We start from the raw sequence: 17942 nt of genomic DNA on the forward strand, positions 1-17942 counted from the left end.
TGTTTGTGTTTCATTACCACGTAGTGCAGGGACTTAGCCCTATAGAAAAATGGAGTCTAACAGTTTTTTCCCTTGAACCAAGGAAGGTTTGAAAACTCAAAAAAACTCACTATAGATTCTGGGCAGAAATTCACAGAAAACAGAAAAAAGAAAATAAGATTTTATTTTCCATATGTACAAATAATAACCTCGAAACCAGCCATAACTCTCCAGTGTCCCTGAATCTCACAAGGAATAGCATCCCACACTGTTGAATAACTAGGCCCTGTGGGGAGACAGCTCAAGACAAAAAAAAGACAAAGCCCACCATGAGAGAGATAGAAAGGCCACAGTTCACAAACTCTCAACTGAGCAACTGAGGGGAAAACACTGAGAGAACGATGTGAGAACAGAAGAAAGCCTTGTAGATGGTCTGGAGGGTAAAAGTGAAAGTAAAGAAGAGATAGAAGAGATATGCTCCTCTCTTCTTCTGAAATAAAAGACCTCTGGGACGCTTATGACCTAATTTACCCAGATTAAACATGTTTCTAGACTGTACCATTTCAGACTACAAATTGGCGGGGGGTGGGCAGAGAAAAGTATGGCTGAACTTGCCTCCAGAGAAAACACTTTCTTGCACGTAGAAAACCTGGAATTGGATCCTACCAATGAGTTCCTAGGATCCAAGCTTTGATGTCCCAGAGAAGGATTCTATCCTAGCTTTCTCTCTGACATGTTAAGTTTACTGGGTGCAGGAAATTTTAAAGGAAAAAAACTCACAACCCAGCAATCGCTCACTTGCAGTTTGAAGTGGTACAGATTAGAGATAGTTTCTGTTTATGCATGTGACCGTTATGGTGCAGGCCAGATACAACCAACGCAGATAAAACCAACGGAGCAGACTGCTGTAAAGTAACCAATACAGGGTGTAAAAGTGATTTCGTTCTGGAAAGTGGATCCCTCAGACTGTTTGGGGCCCTGGAGGCATGCCCAGAACTTCTCCACCACTACCTTGAGGCATACTGCAGCAAGGAGCAGAAGTTCTGGCCTGCCTCTGTTCACTTGGTAAAAGTTTTAAGGGAACCCCCCCCCCTTGGTACAGCACCTGACAATTCCAGCCCCTGCTGGCCTGTCCCTTCTGCTGCTATAAGTCACACAATTCTGCACCCTTTCAGAAACGTCAACACAGAGCTGGGGGTGTGGCCTCAGGCACACTTCATAGTTCTGGCCGAGTCTCCACCTCTCAGTTGGTGGGGAAAGTTAAGTCATCTAGGGAGGCCAGATTGTCTGAAAAGGCAAGTTCAGATGGCACAGAGCCCAAGAGGCCCTGAACAATGAAGATCAACGTTATCAGGAATTTGGACTGAATTCTGAGAAAGCCCCTCTAGAGATGAACTGGAATAAATACTTGGGTGCAAACTACACTCAAAACACAACTACGAGTCACATGGGTCTCCAGCTTCCCTTCCTCCTTCTGAAGTTTCCAACAGGCCTTTGTCTCGCCCCACCCTCCAACCCTTCTCATGTCCCTTTTCAAAAATATTTCCAAACTGGTATTCTTCCACAACAGCAACAGGACACCCCAGCACCTACCAATAAAAAAAAAATCGCAGTTAGGACAATGCACTATGGAACCCACTTGTGCGTATGTGCCTAATCTGTATCAAGTAATTCCAGTTGCAGTATTTCGCTTCCCACAGCGAAATTTCCACCAAATTCAGCTGAAGCCTAGACAATCACCACCACGGGATCGGGCGAGGAGGGAGATATATCCTGCAGTGGAACCAACGTCAAGGCCTCAGGTTTATCATGGATACGCTGGTGTCGCTGGAGGGTGGAACTGTCTCTGTAGCTTTTGCCGCATTCGTCACACTGGAAAGGGCGCTCGCCCGTGTGGATGCGCTGGTGGCGCAACAGTTTGGAACGGTGGCTGAAGCTTTTGGGGCACTGAGGGCAGGGGTGAGGCTGCCTGGAGGCATGAGTGAGCTGGTGTTGGGCAAGCTGGCTGCGCATAGGGAAGGAACGGCAACATTCCCGGCAGGCATGAGGGTGCTCGGTGGAATGGATCAGCCGGTGTCGGGAGAGGCTGGCGTTCCGGGTGAACATCCGCCCACAATCGGAGCACTGAGGGACCTCACCCTCTGCTGAGTGGATGTGGTTGACAGAAGGGAAGTCGGTGCTATGGCAATTTCCCCTGCTCTCCGGATGGAGCGGCCCTTCATCTGTGACGAGCAGGCAGTCGTCATCCTCCCTGTCTAGCTCCTCGTTCCAGCGGCGGGCATCACTGTCTCCCACACGGAGCTCCACAATCTCGTTCTCATGGTCCCCAGACTGAAGCTCTAAACCCTGCTGGAATTCGTGGTTCCCAGGCTGGAGCTCAAGGAACTGGCTGGCTTCGTGGTGTCCATTGTTGATCTCGGAGCTCCACCCATGCTCGTACTCCCCCACACGGAACTCCAGGATCTCCTCATCCTGATGCTCCTCAGTGAGGAGGCCCAAGCTCTGCTGTCCCTCATAGCCCCCAGCATGGAGCTCATCTGTCCGTTCCCCATCCTGTGTGTCTGCAATCCATTCATATTCCCACTCCTCCTCGCAGAGGTCAAAGCCTTGTCCAAGCTCAGAGTCTCCCCCGTGGAGCTCCGCACCAGGCCCTCCTTGCTGCTGCCACTGCAGCTGGTGTACCCGGAGGTGCTGGAGTAGGTTGGAGCGGCGGCTGAAACGCCTACCGCACTCAGGGCAGCTGTGGGGACGCTCACCTGTATGCACCCGCCGATGCTGGCGTAGATTGGAACTGAGGCAGAAGCTGCGGCCACACACTTCACAGTGGAAGGGCCGCTCACCGGAGTGGGTCTTCTGGTGCCGGGCCAGTTTGTAGCGGTCGCAGAAGCGCTTCCCACACTCTGGGCACTCACAGGAGGGTTCCCCTGTATGGAGGTGTCGGTGCCGGGCCAGCTTTGAGCGCTGCGCAAAGCTTTTCGGACAGTCATTGCACCGATAGGGCTTCTCTCCAGAGTGAGAAAGCTGGTGTCGTGCCAACGCTGACTGCCATGGAAACGTCTTTCCACAGTCAGGGCACCCAAAGCGGGGCTCAGTCCGATGCCATCGAGGCTTATTCCCATCCTTGCTGGGGGGGCTGTTTTTGACTGAGGTGTCCCAGGTTTCTAGAGGACTCGTGACTCCTCCTGACACAGTCGGAAAAGTATCAACAGCTTCCTCTTCCTTCGATGATACCAGTTCCTTGCAGTCAGACTCACTTGAGACTTCAGCATCTTCTGGAAAGGGGAAGATGGAGAACAGAGAGAATTATGGGAAAGCTGCTCTGTTGTATAATGAGCTCTCCTTTTCGAGTATCACTCACACACACCCCAGGCACTGTCTCTCTCACCCAATATTGCCTGCTTGGTTGTTAGGCCTGTTTCAGAGCGTTGAGGGAGGCAGCATCCCAGGAGAAAAATTAGACAGAAAACTTAGGCCTTGTCTACTTCCAGGATGTTCTGACCACAGTTTCTGGTAATGTCTAGAGTTAATTCCAGGTAGCTCTAGGAATCATCAGGAGCTCTATGGTCAGAACTTCCTGTATGTAGAAGAGGCCTTATATTTCTGTTTAATTCTTTTTTGTCCCCAGGACAACAGCACACACCCCTTTGGACTCAGTTTCCACCCACCAATCAGGTGAATAACCTGGAGATCTCCCACTATAATTGGGCAATTGAGAACCAGTGTTCCCTCTAAGCTGAGTTAGCATGAGCTAGCTCACAGATTTTTAGCCTCTAGCTCACACATTTTTGTCTTCGCTCAGGAAAGATGGCCCCAGAGCAAACTAATTCATGCAGTAGCTCACAGCTTTAATGACAGCTCACAAAGTAGAAGTTTTGCTCACAGGACTCTGCAGCTTAGAGGGAACATTGACGGGAACCCTGCTCAGGAACATTAAGGACCAACATTTTATGTTTTATTCTTCCTTTCTTACAAAGGAAGACTGAGATTATCTGAATGCTGAAGCCTAGGCCAAAATCTCTACTAGAATGTCATGATGTGAAGTCTTTGCAGAAGGCTTGTTTTTAAAAGAAATTATGTCATTTATTTATTTCATTTCTATATTGCTTCCCTTCGGCTAAGAGCTCGTAACTATTCTGAAGGGAAATCATAAAAGCCACCCACCCCCAATGATGAATTTGCAGAAGTTTCATGCCTTGAATTCCAGACCAGAGAATGCTTCCCATCCTGGGATAGGGAATAATGTTGTTGTTTTTCTCAAAGCCCAGGCCTGCCTGCTTAGGGAGGGACATCTGCATCCTTTTTTCTATTCAGAAGGCCTTAGGAGGCTCAAGCCATTGACACACACCCTCATCAGTGAAATGGTCAAGCATCTTTTAAAAAGTGAGCACAATTTTAAACAAGAACGGAGAACCAAACAAACCAGGTTGGATCCTGCAGACCTGTTCTGCTAACAGTGGCTCCTACATTGTGCTAGCTAGAGGAAAGCACCACAGTTAGGATAACTGGTCTGCAAGACATCAGGAGGAGAAGAGACATGGCTTATGTCAAATCCATGATGTGTTGCGTCTGGGTTAGTCCCACCTTCCCAGTTCCCCCACCCCTCCCTCCAGCCAACCTGGGACTCTCAGGGGAGGCTGGAGCCAGCCACTGGGGCTAAAAGGGAATGTTGGGAAAAAGAAGGACCAATATGGCTGCTGTAGTTTTTTAATATGGAAAATGCTTGGTGCAAACTTGTGCTTTTTGAAACTCTGTTTTTTGGGGGAGCTGTGCTTTGTACAGTGGTATTGGAAAATGAAAAGGAGGTCTCCAGATCCCTATTATGCGGGGGAAATGTTTGGTGCAAACTTGTGCTTTTGAAACTTTTTTTTTTTGGGGGGGGGGGGGGTTTGCAACAGTAGTGGAAATCACAAATTCCAGGAGATCTCCAGCATCGCCCCCCCACCAGAGACCTGTTGCTGTGCTTGGAGCAACCAGGAGAAACTGTTCTCACTTCCTGCAAGAATTCCTAGCCCCTTGTTAAGAAGCCAATGGTTTAGGGGAGAGACAGTGGCTCAGTGGTAGAGCATCTGCTTGGTAAGCAGAAGGTCCCAGGTTCAATCTCCGGCATCTCCAACTGAAAAGGGTCCAGGCAAATGGGTGTGATAAACCTCAGCTTGAGACCCTGGAAAGCCGCTGCCAGTCTGAGTAGACAATACTGACTTTGATGGACCAAAGGTCTGATTCAGTATAAGGCAGCTTCATATGTTCTTGGGGAGGGACGGTGGCTCAGTGGTAGAGCATCTGCTTGGGAAGCAGAAGGTCCCAGGTTCAATCCCTGGCATCTCCAAAAAAGGGTCCAGGCAAATAGGTGTAATAAACCTCAGCTTGAGACCCTGGAGAGCCGCTGCCAGTCTGAGTAGACAATACTGACTTTGATGGACCGAGGGTCTGATTCAGAATAAGGCAACTTCATATGTTCATATATGTTCATACGTTCACACACACAAGGAACAGTGCCCTTTTAAAAGTTAAAGTTGCTTCCCCTGGCACAGTCAGTAGAATGGAGAGGCTTCAATACACCCCCCATTCCCCTGAAAGAAAGACAGAGAGACCCCACTCTTCCCCCAGCGAGCCACAGACTGCAAAGCAGAGGGGCTTACACTTTCCTCCAATGGAGGGAGGGGGAGAGAGAGAGAGATTGCAAACTCACCAAACAGCCCCACAGCAACCCTTAAAAGCAAGGTCCCCCATAATTTCCCCAGCCCCTTGAAAAGAGGCACAACCATTCTCAAACTGGCAAGTGCTGAGAGAGACAGAGAAAGCAGACATTTTCCCCCGACAGTGACACTGACCAAGAGAAATCCACCCCACCCCCACCCCCCACCCCCCCCCCCACCCCCGCAGCCAGCCACAGATTGCAAAGCCCTGGAGCATAAAGTTTTTAGCATGCAAGCGGTGGTTGTAACAGAGAGCTGCTTTAGAGGAAAACAGAGAGCCCTTCCAAAAACAAGCATTTCCCCTTGAGAGACTGCAAACTCACCAAGCAGACCCAGTTTTCCCCAACCTTTTTTTGCCTGTAAGAAATGAAATTCCTTTGAGCAACATGTATTGCAAGGCAGACAGTGGGCTACTGACACTGTTAAGGCAGTGGGGGGCAGGACATGTTAAAAAGTCAGCCAATCAGAGCATCTATCAACTCCACTCTTCAACCCACTCCATTGGCTGAAACGTGTGAGGGCACATTAGCCAGTGGGAGCTGTAACCCTCTGCCGGTGTTTTCCTGGAGGGGAATCCCCCCCCCTCCCATTTAAAATAAAAGTCTGCTTTTTCACTATATATTATATTTATTAATATTCACTGTGAACAAATACTAAAAAGCTGTTTTCAGTTTCCCCTTCTCAGGGTCTCTATTAAAGAATCAATCCTTCCCACTTCCTTCTCTGCCCAGAGCTATGTATGGTTTTATGAAACAATGAAAAACCAGCATGTTCGCAGGAAAAAAAAGTTTGAAACAGTGACTTCACAGTATTTTTTTTTTTTGGAGGGGGGACACTAGACTGTTTTAAAAATAAAACTGTAGTCTCTTAACTGTATTTTATTGGTCTTATTGTATTTGACTGGTTTTATATGGTTGTAATCTGCCCTGAGCCCGCCTGGGAAAGGACGGAATATAAATTCATCAAATAAAATAAATAGAGCTGTGGGAAACTTCTGCAGACAGCCCTGCAGTGCAGACCTTGGTGTACCCAGTCTTCTCAGAGAGGCTAGGAAGAGTGTCCCAGCAACATTTAAATGTGCCAATGAGATTGCAGCCCCCAGCAGATGTGTTCTCTTTAAAAATGGGAGAGGAAGGCATAGGTCTAAAGCTTTTCTGTTGCTGTTGAGTTCAGTGAATGGAAGAGGCTGTTGATGAAGAAATGGCCCCTATGGAGACAGATGGATCCGTAGCCATGAAAGGTTATAAAGTACAGTCTGTGCAGGCAAAGGGGCCAGAGAATGAAAACCAGAAGAAGCCAGAGTAAAGATGGGCATTTCCCTGTTATCTGTATATTGGCAGTCTTAAAAAAAAAAAACCCTCTCATTCCAGCAGAAGAGACCGGTGCATCATGGTTCACTCCAAAATATTTTAAATGAGATTTTTTTTATGTCCCTGGGGAGGCTGAGAGCTTGGGAGGCATTGAACCTCTTTTTTAGGCTGCCTCTAAGAGAGGGCATAGGTTGAGCAGAAGAGAGGTGAAAGAGTGGCTGGATGATCAAGATGCTTACGCCCCGCATAAACCAGCCTGAGTGTATTTCAAAAGAAACAAAATAACTGTGGGGGGTTTAGATGAGCAATGGCAAGTCATCAGATCGTCCACAACAAGAAGGTTTATTTTATTAGGAGGTAACAGTTCATCATCATTCAAGTTGGAGGGCAAACCCACTATGAATTTTATAAAAGTAAAACGTCTGAGCAATTCTTCATAAAATGGTTGCCAGCAAGCATAAAACAACACAATATTTTCAGGCATGACAGAAAGTGTAGATTTTGCATTTACAAGTAAATTTTTTATAAAATAACTTTTCCCGCAATTGCTGGGGCCAGCCAGCGTGGCTGAGAAAGGGTGCCACCATCTTGTATCCATTTCAATATCCATAGGGCACACTCTTAAACTCCTCCCTGAGAACCCACTTGTCGTAAAGCACCTTCTGAGTTTTTTAAAGAAGTTTTGTTCTAGTGACAAAGTTCTGTTTGTCTCTGACAATGCCTGGGTGACTCACTGTGATCTTGCTCGACTCCGAGACAGAAACGTGTGTAAAAACCAAATCCTTCAAACTGTCAAAATGGATCTTTTCTCTATTAGCAGTATTCAGAGTAATGCCCTTTACTTTCAGACACGCTTCCCCCTGACAGTTTGTATCCGTAAGTCTTAGGACCTGCTGAAAGAAACTCTGTTATATACTGCCCCGCAAGAACTTCACTCTTCAGCTCACCTAAATAATTGCCCAAAGGGGGATTCCAGTCACCGGGGCGGCTCACAAATAGTACTGAATCAGTATCAGTGGTAGAGATACTGCTGTTTGGTGTAGTTTGGGAGAGCCAGTTTGGTGTAGTGGTTAAGTGTGCGGACTCTTATCTGGGAGAACCGGGTTTGATTCCCCACTTCTCCACTTGCACCTGCTAGCATGGCCTTCGGTCAGCCATAGCTCTGGCAGAGGTTGTCCTTGAAAGGGCAGCTGCTGTGAGAGCCCTCTCCAGCCCCACCCACATCACAGGGTGTCTGTTGTGGGGGAGGAAGGTAAAGGAGACTGTGAGCCGCTTTGAGACTCTTCGGAGTGGAGGGCGGGATATAAATCCAGTATCTTCATCTTCTTCTTATCATGGTACAAACACCACTTCCCTAAACTGTCGAGCAGATCGTAGAGCTCCAACCGCGCATAAGTGGTGGTGAAAGCTGCTATGTACACATTTGTGTAACCGGGAGATGTCAAACGCTCTTTAGCGTGTTTCCAAGACACACAGGCAGCATCGTCACTGATAAAACTGCATGTAGCAACCTTGTAATCGTTTGAAAATAGCAGCTCAAAGTAATGGACTGGATCTCTCACAGTTTCAGTGATTTGCAAGTTTGTTCTCTGTGCAAATTTACCCAACAGAGCATGGAGAAACAGTTCAGCAATCTGATGCTTTGCAGGGTCGGGGCTGATATGCTCGGGGCGGAGAAGGACTCCCTCTTTTTTATAAAAATCTGCAATATATTTTTCTTTATCAGCCTCTGTCACACACCAGTCAGGGTAGCCGGAAGATTCCTGTTTCTGTCTGAGATGTCTTTTAATGTATTTTGCAAACAACTGACTGGATTTGTCCTTGAAATGCCAGACCTCAAAGATTTTCACAATCTGATAACCTTTGGCTACTGCTCTCTGCAATTCTGCTGTAACCCACATGCCCACTAGAGACCTCTCCTCATCCGTATGGGTGCAGGTTTCCTGCTGTTTTGTTTCAGCACAGGTCCTGCACAGTGTAAAAAACAGCTTCCTGCCCACCTTGGAAGGCAACACCAGGAAGAAAAGCCCTCTCAGGGGATAGACGTTGACCTTAGCCAATCCAAAATATTCTGTCAGAGGTGCAAAATTATTTTGAATGATTTCAGGGTGGCCTAGAGGATATGTTTTCCTAGCATTCACAAAGAGGTACAGGCTGATGAAATCATAGTAGGGGATCTCCTCCCCTTCCTCCGCTTTGTAGTAGAAGGCAATGGCGTTAGTGCACCCCCCAAACAGAGCATCTCTAGGAACCAGAGGTACGGGAAACTGAGCTGATTTAAGAAAGGCTTTCACAAACTCATCCAAGTTTCTTAGGTTATTCCACTCGTGTTCCCAGATGCTCCTGACTTCAAACCCCATTCCTTAAAGGTCATTACTCCTCTGCCTGGATGCCTAGTAAAAGTAATGAAACGGTTTCCCTACTGCTGTATCGCTTTCGAAAGGATCACAGCATTGGGTGCAGCCATGCCAGAAGCAGCTGTTAAATTCAAAAGCTGGGGTTTTTTACCAATTACCACTGCATACCCATCCAGGGAATACTTCCCTACCTTATATTTACCCCCCTTTAGTGCGCGGCGAATTTCGACCTTTTCAGAGTGTTCTAAGTAGCAGAGCCACTGAATTGAAGATGAAAACCTCCTTGTTTGCCTGTCGTAACCACCGTGTGGCAGAATGGCCACAGACAGGGGCACAGAAAATTAAACCTGTACATGGCTGAACAGACCCCTGTTAACGTGAAGTACTGTAGAGGGTCTATGCAGAGGGTGTCCTGAGATGTCAAGTTCATAATTTCAGATCTGTACAAGGTACAAGCTTGTTCCAAAATGCAGACATCTTGCTGGCAATAAAAAGCTAGGTGTTTTTGGAGATCAAAGGTCATAGTTTTGTTCTCCTCATGCCATTTTAAGAAAGCCTCCCTTTCTTTGGGCATCACCTGGTCTACCCCATATTTGGGCTCTGGTAAAGGACCTACATAAGCTTGATTTTCCTCTGTGTTGAAAAAATGAGGGAAGTAGCCTTTAGACTGGTCAAAACCTAGGGCTTTGAGCAGCTTTGAGAGGGCCATGGGAAGATGGTTCAGCGAGTCGATGAACTTTATGCCCAGGCTTTTTATATTCGCACACATCAGCTTTCCCCCTATGGCAACTAGTTCAGGATCCATCCTCTCTTTGATCAGCTGCTTAACGATAAAGTAAGAATCATAGGCCTTGGAGTTATGGGCAATAAATGTCCCTTGGAAGTAATTGTCTTCACAAATTCATACACGCATGTTTCACCCCTAAATTCCCAACTTTGACCGGATATGTGCCATTCTTTGTCTTGGTCAAAAGCCTTAGCAAAAACCATAGTTAGGGTTGTGCTCCCAAGCATCTTGAGTGAATTCAGCATCATAAAATATGTACTTTGCTGAAACAGAGGGCTCTTTCAGAGGCTGTAAATAACAGAAGTCATGAAAATCTTCATCTTCCTCAAGCTCCCCACCACACTAACTACAGACCAGTTTGGTGTAGTGGTTAAATGAGCAGACTCTTATCTGGAAGAGCCGGGTTTGATTCCTCACTCCTCCACTTGCACCTGCTAGAATGGCCTTGAGTCAGCCATAGCTCTGGCAGAGGTTGTCCTTGAAAGAGCAGCTGCTGTGAGAGCCCTCTCAGCCCCACCCACCTCACAGGGTGACTGTTGTGGGAGAGGAAGGTAAAGGAGATTGTGAGCTGCTCTGAGACTTTTCGGAGTGGAGGGCGGATATAAATCCAATATCTTCATCTATCTCACAGGGTGTCTGTTGTGGGGGAGGAAGGGAAAGGAGATTGTGAGCCGCTCTGAGACTCTTCAGAGAGGAGGGCGGGATATAAATCCAATATCTTCATCTACCTCACAGGGTGTCTGTTGTGGGGGGAGGAAGGTAAAGGCGATTCTGAGCCGCTCTGAGACTCTTCGGAGTGGAGGGTGGGATATAAATCCAATATCTTCATCTACCTCACAGGGTGTCTGTTGTGGGGAAGGAAGGGAAAGGAGATTGTGAGCCGCTCTGAGACTCTTCGGAGTGGAGGGCGGGACATAAATCCAATATCTTCATCTACCTCACAGGGTGTCTGTTGTGGGGGAGGAAGGGAAAGGAGATTGTGAGCCGCTCTGAGACTCTTCGGAATGGAGGGCGGGATATAAATCCAATATCATCTTCTTCCCCCGGCACTCTTTATATTGGTGGTTCATGTCAACGTAAGACCTGCATTTTTTACACCACATCCTGGAAGGACAGGCAGCTTCATCTTTGGCAGTCATCTCCCCATGTAGTTTTAAGCAAAATCCACTGCTGCAGTAGAAACAGCAGTTGGGACATTTCTGTGGGGTACCACTGATCGATTTACATTCAGAATTCCCGCACATTCTACAAAATAAGGAACAGTCATGTCTGTGGTTGCACAGGGTGTGACAATGCTTACAGAAGTTCAAAAATCCCATAAGCCCCTGAATATTCAATATGCCAAGATAATGATCTTGACACAAAAGCAAAAAATGAGTCTCCGGATATCTCGAAGACTGCGTTTTAAATATGCCCCATCCCTTCTCTGAATACAGCACCACCTGGATGCTCGCTTTTAAATGCTCTTCAACAAATGATATGTCATTGAGACCCACTTGTTTCTGATCAGACCAACCCAGTTCAGCATGTAATCTCTTAGCCGTCTTAGAGGCTAAGAGATTCTGCATTGGTGGGGCTTCTGCCTTTTTTTTTTTCATTACACCCATTTGCCCTGTCGCAAAACAGAGGTTGTTGTCATAATAGGAAAAATCTAGCAGGAAGTGCCTCTTTTTTTCAATGACTGAACTGTAAGGAATAGACTTGATTTTGTGGCATGCACCGCCACCCCTGGGAGGTTTGGATATCGTCACGATTAAATGCAAAGTTTCGTTCCTCAGAACCTCCCTGTTGCTTTGGAGCACATTAACTATAAAGTCCAGAAACTCAGAAGCAATTAGCTGATTTTTCCTTGTTTTAAGTGAAAAGAGGGGATTCTGTAGCCCTCCTCCTTCAAGCCTCAACTGTACGAAGTCTCCTTCCTGTAAATCCCTATTAATCTCATCCAAAACCTCCAGAACCCCTTGTGTTAATGCTTCAATGGAGTAAGCAAAGGAACACACACGTTCTAAATTGACACACCAGAACTCCTCACTGATGACCAAGGATCGGAATCTATCATAGGGTCTCCGCCACCCCCTGAAACGTTCCACGGAGACCTCTGGAGGTGGAGTGGAAGCTACACCCTTCTCTTCATTTCCCCCCATGCCATCAAAGCTAGTAGAGACTTTTGGAGGTGGTGGGGAGGCTACACCCCTCTCCTCATCTCCCCCCATGCCATCAGAGTTAACAGAGATTTCTGGAGGTGGTGGGGAGGCTACACCTCTCTCCTCGTCTCCCCCCACGCCATCAGAGTTAACAGAGACTTCTGGAGGTGGAAGGGAGGCTATACTCCTCTCTTCATCTCCCCCCACGCCATCAGAGCTAGTAGAGATTTCTGGAGGTTGTGGGGAGGCTACACCCCTCTGCTGGTCTCCCCCCACCCCATCAGAGCTACTAGAGACTTCTGGAGGTGGTGAGGAGGCTACACCCCTCTCCTCGTCTCCCCCCACACCATCAGAGCTAGTAAAGACTTCTGGAGGTGGTGGGGAGGTTGCTTCCATCTTCACCCTATTGGAACTAGCAGACTTCAGGGAGGGCTGCATCCCTCTCCCCCCACCCCATCAGAGTTAACAGACCACTGTGATGAAGGGGTGTCTGGAGCCTCAGTAGCATTCTCTGGCAGAGCCCCCCCCCCACCCTGCAGGACAGGGTCCCTGCAGTCAAAACAGTGATTAGGACTTTTAACCAATTTAGTAACGTAATTCTCGACAAATCAATTGTATTCTTGGTATTTCGCATCCAAAAGACATGTTTCGGCCTATCATCAGCTCCTGTTTTCTTATGTCAATGCTCGTTCTCTCAATAAAGGTCTCGCTATTATTTATCTGCATCATGAACTTGGAGACCGCCTGCCCAAAATCCTTGTGCTTTTTCGGATCAGGACACCCCAAGGCATGGTCTGGCAAAGGACACTTCTGGGGGATATAGTTGACCCGCTCTGGTAAGGGAGTGGAAGACGTCTCAGGAACTTCATCTAGGAAAAACAGCCACAGAGAGGGGGTTTATTCTTTGACCTGTGTAATGGGCTCTCCCCACTACTAGAGGCCTCAGAGTGGCTTACAATTTAGTTGAACGTGTATCAGAGAAAGTAGCCACCTCCTGATAGATGAAGCTTTCTCCTTCCTCCCACTCCGCAGTGAGAACATAAGAGCATAAGAGAAGCCATGTTGGATCAGGCCAATGGCCCATCCAGTCCAACACTCTGTGTCACACAGTGGCAAAAAAACAACAACAGGTGTCATAAGGAGGTCCATCAGTGGGGCCAGGACACTAGAAGCCCTCCCACTGTTCCCCCCCCAAGAACCAAGAATATAGAGCATCACTGCCCCAAATTGTCCCATGAGCAGTCATGGCACAATGTTCAAAATGTTTAAGAACTTCTAGAAATCTAATACAAAAGGCTGCAGTACAAAAAAACTAGAATTAATTTATCCCCTCCAAAGGGATCTGTTGAGGTGAGATGAGTGGGCATCAACGTGGCAAATGAGGTTCAACATGGCCAACTACAAAGTAATGCACACAGGGGCCCAAAATCCTAACTATACATACAAGTTGATGGGATCTCAACTGGCAGAGATTGACTGAGAGATCTTGTGGTTGTGGTAGATAACTCACTGAAAATGTTGAGACAGTGTGCAACTGCAATAAAAAAGGCCACCATTATGCTGGGGATTATTAGGAAGGGAACTGAAAACAAATCAGCCAGTGTCATAATGCCCGCTGTATAAATCAACGGTGCAACCTCATTTGGAGTACTGTGTACAATTCTGGTCACCACACATCAAAAAAGACTTTACAGATATAGCAACTAAAATGATTGGAACACTTTCCCTATGAAAAAAGGTTAAAGAGCTTAGGGCTCTTCAACTTGGAGAAATGTCGACTGCGGGATGACATGATAGAGGTTTATGAGATTATGCATGGGATAGAGAAGATAGAGAAAGAAGTACTTTTCTTCCTTTCTCACAATACAAGAACTCGTAGGCACTCAATGAAATTGCTGAGCAGTCGGGGTTAGAATGGATAAAAATGAAGTAATTCTTCACCCAAAGAGTGATTAACATATGGAATTCACTGCCACACAAGGTGGTGGCAGCTGATGCTCCCTCTAAACTCTGGAGTTTTGTGAGCAAAAGTTCTACTTTGTGAACTACTGTCATTAAAGTTGTGAGCTACTGCATAAATTAGTTTGCTCTGGAGCCATTTTTCCTGAGCAAGGACAAAAGTGTGTAAGCTGCAGGCTAAAAAATGGTGAGCTGGCTCACACTAATTCACCTTAAAGGGAACACTGGGGGCAGCTACAAGCATGGATGGCTTTGAGAGCGGATTGGATAAATATGTGGAGCAGAGGTCCCTCAGTGGCTATTAGCCACAGGGTATAGATGGAACTCTCTGTCTAGGGCGAGTGATTCATGGTGTTTGGAGGGGGCAACAGTGGGAGGGCATCTAGTGTCTTGGCCCCGCTGATGAACCTCTTGATGGCACCTGGTTTTTTAGTCGCTGCGTGACAGAGTGTTGGACTGGATGGGCCATTGGACTCATCCAACATGGCTGTTCTCAGGGCTTTTTTTGTAGCAGGAACTCCTTTGCATGTTAGGCCACACACCCCTGATGTAGCCAATCCTCCAAGACCTTACAAGGACCTTAGTTCAGGGCCTGCTGTAAGCTCCAGGATGACTGGCTGCATCAGGGGTTTGTGGCCTAACATGCAAAGGTTGCTACAAAAAAAGCCCTGGCTGCTCCTATGTTCTTAACTAAATTTAACCTATAAATAATTTATTATAATTTATTCCTTTCTTGCATTTTGGCCTTGCACAACTCTGTGAGGAGATGCAAACTGGCACCCAATCCCTGCTAGATTCCACCCCCCCACACACATACACACAAGAATTTTTCCTATTTTAAAAACCACAGGATAAAAGTACTACAGTTGTGTTAAAAATTGCTTATGAAGCTTCACCCCACACAGAGAAAAAGAGCACAAACACATTGGCAAGAGGAGCTCAGCTCTTTGTTCAAAAGGTCCTGACGATTACTTTTAAAGGCTGTTTTAAGATTTTAGAAAAAAAAAATCTTACCCGGTTCCACGGCAGCTGCTGCTGAAATAGGCCCTGCCAAATGGGCAGTCATTTGTTGTGGGGGTCTGCCAGGCATACAAATCATTTGCTGGGGGGGTAGTTCTGCCCCCTGCAGTTGGCAATTGCTGTGGGGCTCTGACAGGTGTATCTGCTGCTTGTTGGGGGTTAGCAGTGCCCCCTGACATTGCCAATTGCTGCGGGGAAGCATCCGTTTCCACTGTGAAAACAGAAAGGAAATTAATCCTAACGTTTGGCATTCCTTTGAAACAACATAACTCATCAAAAGCCCCAAGGTCTTTGCTGGAAAATACTATGAGAGGCAAGAGATCTGAGCATGGTACAATGCCATAGAGTCTACCCTTCGAAGCAGCCCTTTCCTCCAGGGAAGCTGATCTCTGCCAGCTGGAAATCTCCAGGCTCTGCCCAGCGGTTGGCAAGTCTGCACATACCCTCATCCTCCGTGCTGTACAAGTCTTCTGCAGACGGCAGGGGTGCCCCTGTGCCATAGACATTGCTGTGAACGGGCACCTGCGCGTTCATTTCTCCGCTTGGAATTTCTGCAGGCAAAGAACATATAAGAGGCTTGAGGAAAAGAACCCTGGCACCTATTGGTATTTTAAAAAAAATTTGACACAAGACGCAAGACTTACCTTTGATGTCCTCAAAAAGTTGCTGCTTTGGGGGATCCAGGCTGGAATTTTGCTGCACAGAAACTTAGCTGCTGGCTTTTTTAAAAGGCCATGGCCAGAGGACCCTCGGCCAAGTCCCCTTCTCTTCCAGGGTGCTCCCTGCCCATTCTTATCTATGCAGTCCAAGACAGCCCACAGCCTGTTCCACAGGGCTAGCCCCAAAAGTTTCCTACTGCTCTATGCAGTTCAGAGACTGTAATTCTATTTTAAAAACACTCTAGTTGCCACCGTCCCTTCAACATACTGTGAAACATGAGGGTCAGTGTTTTAAACTCCCCCCCCCCCCTGCAAACAAGCTGGTTTTCCATTGTTTCATAAAACCATACACAGCTCTGGGGAGAGAAGGAAGGGGGAAGGATTGATTCTTTAATAGACACACTGAGAAGGGGAAACTGAAAACAGCTTTTTAATATTCATTCACTGTTCTGTAGTGAAAACAGAAGGGGGGATTCCTCTACAGGAAAGCACAGGCAGAGGGGAACAGCTCTCATTGGTTAATGTGCCCTCACACGTTTCAGCCAACAGAGAGGGTTGAAGAGTGGAGTGACAGATGCTCTAATTGGCTGGGTTTTTAACATGTCCCGCCCCCGACTGCAGCTACCACGGAGTTCAATCGCTAACAGCGTCTGTAGCCCACTGCCTGCCTTGCAATACACATTGTTCAAAGGAATTTCATTTCTTTTAGGGGGGGAAAAAGGTTGGGAAAAATTGGGTCTGCTTGAAGAGTCTGCAGTCTCTCAGGGGAAAATGCTTGGTTTTGGAAGGACTCTCTCCTTTCCTCTAAAGCGGCTCTCTGTTGCAGCTACTGCTTGCAAGGTAAAAACTTTTTGCTCTGGGGCTTTGCAATCTGTGGCTGTCTGGGGGGGATTTCTCTTGGTCAGTGTCTCTGTCAGGGGAAAATGTCTGCTTTCTCTGGCTCTCTCAGCACTTGCCATTTTTAGAATGGCTGTGCCTCCATTCAAGGGGCTGGGGAAATTACGAGGGACCCATGCTTTTAAGGGTTGCTGTGGGGCTGTGGTTTGCAATCTCTGTCTCTCTGCTTTGCTCTCACGCGCGCTCGCTCTCTCTCTCTGTGTTGCAAACCTGCTGCTACTGGTTCTTTAAAAAAAAAAAAAAACCTTTCCTCCTATGGAAAAAGTGGAGGAAAGTGCAAGCCCCTCCCTCTGCTTTGCATCTGTGACTGCCTGGGGGGAGGAACAGGGTCTCTCTCTCTCTCTTTCACGGGAAGGGGGGTGCATTAAAGCCTCTCCATTCTAGTGACTGTGCCGGGGAAGTGTGCACTGACTTTAATTTTTAAAAGGACACTTAACAAGGGACTAGGAATTCTTGCAGGAAGACAGACCAGTTTCTTCTGGTTGCTCTAAGCACAGCAGTAGGTCTCCAGGAGGAGGGCAGGGGCTGGAGATCACCTGGAATTTGTGATTTCCACTACTGTTGCAAAAAACACAACCCCAAAAATACAGTTTCAAAAGCACACGTTTGCACCAAGCATTTCCCCATATAATAGAGACCTGGAAATCTCCTCATTTTCCAAGACCACTATACAAAGCACAGCTCCCCCCCAAAAAAATAACAGTTTCAAAAAAGCACAAGTTTGCACCAATCATTTTCCATATTAAAAAAAAACTACAGCAGCCATATTGTCCCTTCTTCTTCCCACCATTCCCTCCTAGCCCCCAGTGGCTGGCTCCACCCTCCCCATAGAGTCCCAGGTTGGTGGGTGGGGAGGCTGGGGCGGGGGGAGCTGGGAAGGTGGGACTAACCCAAACGCATCACATCATGGATTTGAAATAAGTAATGTCCTTTCTCCTCTTTCCATTCCAAGTTTTATACATTTGCACCCCCAAAAAAGAAGCAGCAAGGAGGTGTTCCCCTGAAGAGTGCCACTGGCGCAGAATATATTAGGAGACACAACGCAACATGTATGAGGGTCACTGGCCATGAAGGGCTTCCTAGAGAACACCCAGCAACCTTGACCTGGGCCTGCATGGAAAATGGCCACCAGTG

At 47.2% G+C, this 17942-nt stretch overlaps 1 protein-coding gene across 1 annotated transcript in view; it reads right to left on the reverse strand.

Annotated features, from left to right (window-relative positions):
• Positions 1-142: 142 nt before the first annotated feature.
• LOC132583841 (zinc finger and SCAN domain-containing protein 2-like) overlaps positions 143-17942 on the reverse strand; it is a 32923-nt gene continuing 15123 nt past the window's right edge. The window contains exon 4 of the mRNA XM_060255531.1: positions 143-3251. Coding sequence (XP_060111514.1) covers positions 1708-3251 — 1544 coding nt within the window. The 3' untranslated portion in view covers positions 143-1707. The remainder of the gene's footprint in view (positions 3252-17942) is intronic.

The sequence above is a fragment of the Heteronotia binoei genome, chromosome 15 (assembly GCF_032191835.1).
Source record: "Heteronotia binoei isolate CCM8104 ecotype False Entrance Well chromosome 15, APGP_CSIRO_Hbin_v1, whole genome shotgun sequence".
Taxonomy (NCBI): Eukaryota; Metazoa; Chordata; class Lepidosauria; order Squamata; family Gekkonidae; genus Heteronotia; species Heteronotia binoei.